The following is a 5925-nucleotide window of genomic DNA, read 5'->3' on the forward strand; positions in this document are numbered from 1 at the left end:
TGGGTGACAGATGGAGGCCCTGTTTCAAAGAGCATAAAATATTTTTTAAAAGTTGAGTTGGTAAAAACTATACAACCAAACTGGAAAACAAATAAATCCTTCTCAATGTATTTTTTTTTTTTTTTTGAGACGGAGTCTCGCTCTGTCGCCCAGGCTGGAGTGCAGTGGCGTGATCTCTGCTCACTGCAAGCTCCACTGCCTCCCGGGTTCATGCCATTCTCCTGCCTCAGCCTCCCTAGAAGCTGGGACTACAGGCACCCGCCACCACGCCCGGCTATTTTTTTTGTATTTTCAGTAGAGACGGGGTTTCACCGTGTTCACCAGGATGGTCTCGATCTCCTGACCTCATGATCTGCCCGCCTCGGCCTCCCAAAGTGCTAGGATTACAGGCGTGAGCCACCACGCCCGGCCCTAAATGTATTTTTTAATGAAAAGATAAATGATTGTACCTCTTGCCCAATATTTATTGCATGGGCATGAAGAAATGATGTGCAAATTCAATAGAGAGAAAAATACTGAGTTTCTGAAGAGTGGTTTTGTATTTAGGGTAGACACTATAGGCTGGCTTACCCAACACCATTCTCCATTTATTTCTCCTTTGTCTCCCTCCACTATTGAAGGTGGAAACATTAAATATTAATTTTTGTACCCTCCCTTACAGATAGAAGGGCATTCAATGCAGTACCAGTCAAGGAAATGTAACTGAAAGTCTCCTGAAGTTTGTGCTTGTGCATTCTTCATTCCACCTTCCCAGGCCATCTTTTTCCTGCCACAAAAACAGACTATGCTTCTGGGACAGCAATTCTCTTCACTGAGCAATTGGACCAAGGCCAATTAGTCCAGAAGTCTTCTTTCAGACATCTTGTTATGTGATAAATAAATATTTATTTGTTTAGTCCCACCACCCTTAGTTGGTGTACTAGTCTGCTTTCACGCTGCTGATAAAGAAACACACTAGATTGGGTAATTTATAAAGAAAAAGAGGTTTAATGGACTCACAGTTCCACATGGCTGGGAAGGTCTCACAATCATTGCAGAAGGTGAAAGGCATGTCTTACATGGTGGCAGACAAGATAGAACGAGAGCCAAGCAAAAGGGGAAAACCCTCATAAAACCATCAGCTCTCATGAGATGTATTCATGACCACGAGAACAGTATGGGGAAAACTGCCCCCGTGATTCAGTGATCTCCCACGGGGTCCCTCCCACAACCTGTGGGAATTATGGGAGCTACCATTCAAGATGAGACTTGGGTGGGGACACAGCCAAACCATATCAGTTGGGTTTCCTGGTAAGTGCAGCCATAAGTATTTCTAATTCCTTCAGTGTGAGGTAACTTTAGAAGACATTAAAAATAAACCCAGCAAATTCTGTAAGGATGAAGTGGGAGAGGGGTGTTAGAAAACTGTTTCGGCTTGTAGAAAACTTCTTTCTAAACAATTTCCCATATCACCTAATTTCCTGCATTATTCTAGCTGAAGGGTAAGAAAACAACAATGATGTATCTTATTTTTATTATTTTGCCTTAGTCTCTACAGCGCAGGAAGTGCAGGCCTCCTTAATTCCTCACGAATAGCATCATTATGGTGGTCTCTCTTGCCCTTTCCCTGACCAGTGGCTGTTCTATGTATTGGACCATTGCTTTTCTTTACTCATTATACTGAAGTCTTTGCTGCAGCCGCCAATGCCCAGTGTGACTGTTTGCTGCCCTAGAGGTTTATCACAGACCCGCTGTGACTGCTGTAGCCATCAAAGCTGCAGACCATGGCATGGCATGTTGCAGAAGTTATGGGCCCCAACGCTGCTGGTATCTTGCAATTTCAATGGTTAAAATGTCTTGCTATTCTATTACAGTCTCTTTCCCCCATGTAGACTTATTGGGGAAATTCCAAAGGATAATCTAAGATGTAAACTCTACTTTAGACAGACATCTCCCTTTCTCTTTTATGATTTCCGTTGTCCTTGAATCACATTTATGAGCCTCAACCATCTCTTCTCACACCTCCCCACTGGTAACTTGAACTTTTACAGAATGGTCTATTTCCTGGCTTGATTTACTTGTCCTAGACCTTCCTTCCCTGACTTGCCTGCATCCTAGAATGAAATAAACTTAGGCTCAAACTTGATACATGAAAGTCATATAAAGTTGGTCTAATGTAATTTTTTTTTTTTTTTTTTTGAGGCAGGGTCTCACTCTGTCACCCATGCTGGAGTACAATGGTGTGATCTTGGCTCACTGCAACCTCTGCCTCCTGGGTTCAAGTGATTCTCATGCCTCAGTTTCCTAAGTAGCTCTTAAGTAGCTGCTGGCGCACGCTATCATACCCCGCTCATTTTTTTTGTAGCTTTGGTAGAGACAGGGTTTCACCATGTTGGCCAGGCTGGTCTCAAACTCCTGACCTGGTCTTGAACTCTTGACCTCAAATGATCCGCCCACCTTGGACTCCCAAAGCATTGGGATTACAGGCGTGAGCTACCACGCCCAGCCAGTCTAATGTAATTTATAGCTTTATACATTCAATAAAATTTTATTTGGGCTAGGCATGGTAGCTCATGCCTGTAATCCCAGCAGTTTGGGAGGCCAAAGCAGAAGGATTGCCTAAAGCCAGGAGTTTGAGACTATCATGGGCAACATGACAAGACTCCATCTTAAAAAAAAGTTTATTTGAATTAAACAGAATCAGAATATGCTGGCAGTTTAATATTTAGGAAATTGTATGCTCTTAGAGTGTGCTAGAGTGTAGTGTAGTACACAAAGTATAAATAATGCTTGGAAAGTCAAAGATGTTTTCTCTTTTCTTTTTTTTTTTTTCCTTTAAATTACATTTATTTTAATGCTGAATTTACTCCCGTGCCATAAGTTTTTGTTTCTTCAGTTTCTTCTGGGATATCTTTTTCTTCTGGGCAACCTCCTCTTCTGGTTTAGGAACAATCTGTTCCTTTTCGGTAAGGATCATCTCAATGTGGCAGGGAGAGCTCATGTATGGGTTAATCCGACCATGAGCTCTGTAGGTCCGTCGGCGCATCTTAGGTGCTTTGTTCACTTGGATATGCTCGATGACCAGAGAATCTACATCTAAACCCTTAAGTTCAGCATTACTCTCTGCGTTTTTAAGCATGTGCAGCAAAAATTCAGCACTCTTTTTGGGCCATCGACCTTGTGTCCAGCCCCACTGCTTGGCCTGGGCACACCTGCCAACTCCACCATTGTAACGTCGGAATGGTACGCACTGTTTCTGTAAAGTGACATCTTTCAGATACTTCGTGGCTTTTCGAATATGCATACCCTTGATGGCCTGGGCAGTTTCACGAGTGTTCTTAAAGTGAACACGAAGATTGGAACCTCTTGATTTGCATGATTTCGTGGGGTTCTCCGGGTCAAGTGAATAGCGAACCATTTTCACAGATTACCTCAGGCCGCTTAGGGGAAGAGGAAGACTGTTTTCTCTTTTCTTATCCAACCTCCTTGAACCATTTTTATTTACATTTGATGAAGGATCTTTTCAGAACCAGAGACTTATCTGAGGATAACAATATATCCTGTTTTCACACAATTATTCAGCTCACCCAGAGGAAATATTGTGGTATCAGTGCACATTATTTCTATCTCCTAGCCACCAAATATTAACTCCCTGGGTTAGCCTATAAAAAAAAAGTTTTGCTCACGCCTGTAATCCCAGCACTTTGGGAAGCCGAGGTGGGCAGATCTCGAGGTCAGGAGATCAAGATCATCCTGGCTAACACAGTGAAACCCCATCTCTACTAAAAATACAAAGAATTAGCTGGGCGTGGTGGTGGGCACCTGTAGTCCCAGCTACTCGGGAGGCAGAGGCAGGAGAATGGTGTGAAGCCAGGAGGCGAAGCTTGCAGTGAGCCGAGACCATGCCACTGCACTCCAGCCTGTGCGACAGAGTGAGACTCCGTCTCAAAAAAAAAAAAAAAAAAGTTTTATTCCACATAGAAAATTGTACTGCATATGAAGTTTAATGAAGAAGTAGGTTTATCAGGCATGTAATATTTAGGAGTTCTCACCCCATTATTATAATGAATGTACAGTATTAAATATTGCTTATGCCTGGTATTCTAGTCAAATCAAACATGAACAATGTACAGAAAATGGCCTGAAATCATGTCAGCAAAAGTACCTTTTTTTTTTCTTTTTTTTTTTTTGAGACGGAGTCTCACTCTGTCGCCCAGGCTGGAGTGCAGTGGCCGGATCTCAGCTCACTGCAAGCTCCGCCTCCCGGGTTTATGCCATTCTCCTGCCTCAGCCTCCTGAGTAGCTGGGACTACAGGCGCCCGCCACCGCACCCGGCTAGATTTTTGTATTTTTTAGTAGAGACGGGGTTTCACCATGTTAGCCAGGATGGTCTCCATCTCCCGACCTCGTGATCCGCCCGTCTCGGCCTCCCAAAGTGCCAGGATTACAGGCTTGAGCCACTGTGTCTGGCCAAAAGTACCTTTTAAAAAATTTTTCTGGTAGAGATTTTGTAGCCTTGAGAGAATAAGTCATTTCCGAATGCTTATTGGGACATACTTTGGAAAGTATGCTAAGACATACTTTGGAAAGAGTAAGGGGCAGATTTCTTTTAAGCCTCAGGAAAAACTTTGAGCAAAAGAGATAGAAGCCTGGGTGCAAACTGACAAAGAAAGCAGAAATGTGTTAGTGATGCAGAAGTCACTGCTGGTGCTTTGAATGGTGCTGACACATCAAAGGGCACTGTTTGCAACAAAGAGGAAGATAATTTCTGGAGAGTGACAAAACCATTTGGGAGAATGCAGCTGATGCCCTCGATTCACTGGTTAATTGTGCAGATGGGCAACCATATTCTACTGCCCCAGAGTTCATGAACCTGAACATGCTTTATCCCACCTGCAGGACAAACAGGCAAACAACTCCAACCAGGCTGCCCTAAGGGGATTTGTCAAGAGAGCAGCTGCCTGGGCAACTTTTGACCTCAGTAGCATTGCAACAACTTTAGCATAAAAAATATAAATATTATATTACCCCAAACTATTAAATAAGAGAGAAAAAATGTTAAGATATCGCTCTTGACTTATTTCCTGACCAGTAGTTTATAGAATACCTGAGGCCTAAATTGAGTTGCAAGTTAAAACAGGCACAAGAAAACTAGACCTATGGAATATATAAAATAATTATATGATAAAAAGACAAGAAGACTGTTAAACAGAATGTTAATTTTCTGTTTTTGAGTAATTTGTTATGTTTATTTTATTTTATTTTTTTTGCTTTTCTATACTTTCCAAATTTATTACAGTAAATAAATACTAGTTATCTAATGAAGAGAATATAAATATTTTTCTTTTTTTTTTTCTCTTTGAGACAGTCTCGCTCTCGTCGCCCAGGCTGGAGTGAAATAATAGCACGATCTCAGCTCACTGCAACATCCGCCTCCCGGGTTCAAGTAATTCTCCTGCCTCAGCCTCCCAAGTATCTAGGATTACCGGCGCCAACCACCGTGTCTGGCAAACTTTTGTATTTTTAGTAAAGATGAGGTTTTACCAGGTTGGCTAGGCTGGTCTCAAACTCCTGACCTCAGGTGATCCACCCACCTCGGCCTCCCAAAGTGTTGGGATTACAGGCGTGAGCCACCGCGCCCGGCCTAAATATTTTTCTTATTGTGACAGAACAACTCAGACAACAGCAACGTTTTCTAAACAAATACTCAACTACTCAAAAAAAAAAAAAAAAAAAGAACTGAATATCTGAGAGTTTAGGTCATCAAGGTTTTATGGTAATTTAGTATGTAATAGAAAGAGAAACTCAAGAGACATAGGTAAGACAGTTACTGAGTTCATCCAATTTCCCATTAGTAATTGAATTTTTAATTACATAAGTCATAAGTTGATGTGCATATTTTCACTAAAGGTATGAGCATATGGGAAATACATAGTTCATTTTATA

General features: G+C 41.9%; 1 protein-coding gene across 1 annotated transcript; it reads right to left on the reverse strand.

Annotated features, from left to right (window-relative positions):
* Positions 1-2798: 2798 nt before the first annotated feature.
* Positions 2799-3432, reverse strand: LOC111555758 (60S ribosomal protein L17). The gene has a single exon (XM_023232077.1). It carries the CDS (start codon positions 3395-3397, stop codon positions 2843-2845), a length of 555 nt encoding a protein of 184 aa, XP_023087845.1. The 5' UTR covers positions 3398-3432; the 3' UTR covers positions 2799-2842.
* Between the last annotated feature and the right edge of the window lie 2493 nt (positions 3433-5925).

This window comes from Piliocolobus tephrosceles, chromosome 2 (assembly GCF_002776525.5).
Source record: "Piliocolobus tephrosceles isolate RC106 chromosome 2, ASM277652v3, whole genome shotgun sequence".
NCBI lineage: Eukaryota > Metazoa > Chordata > Mammalia > Primates > Cercopithecidae > Piliocolobus > Piliocolobus tephrosceles.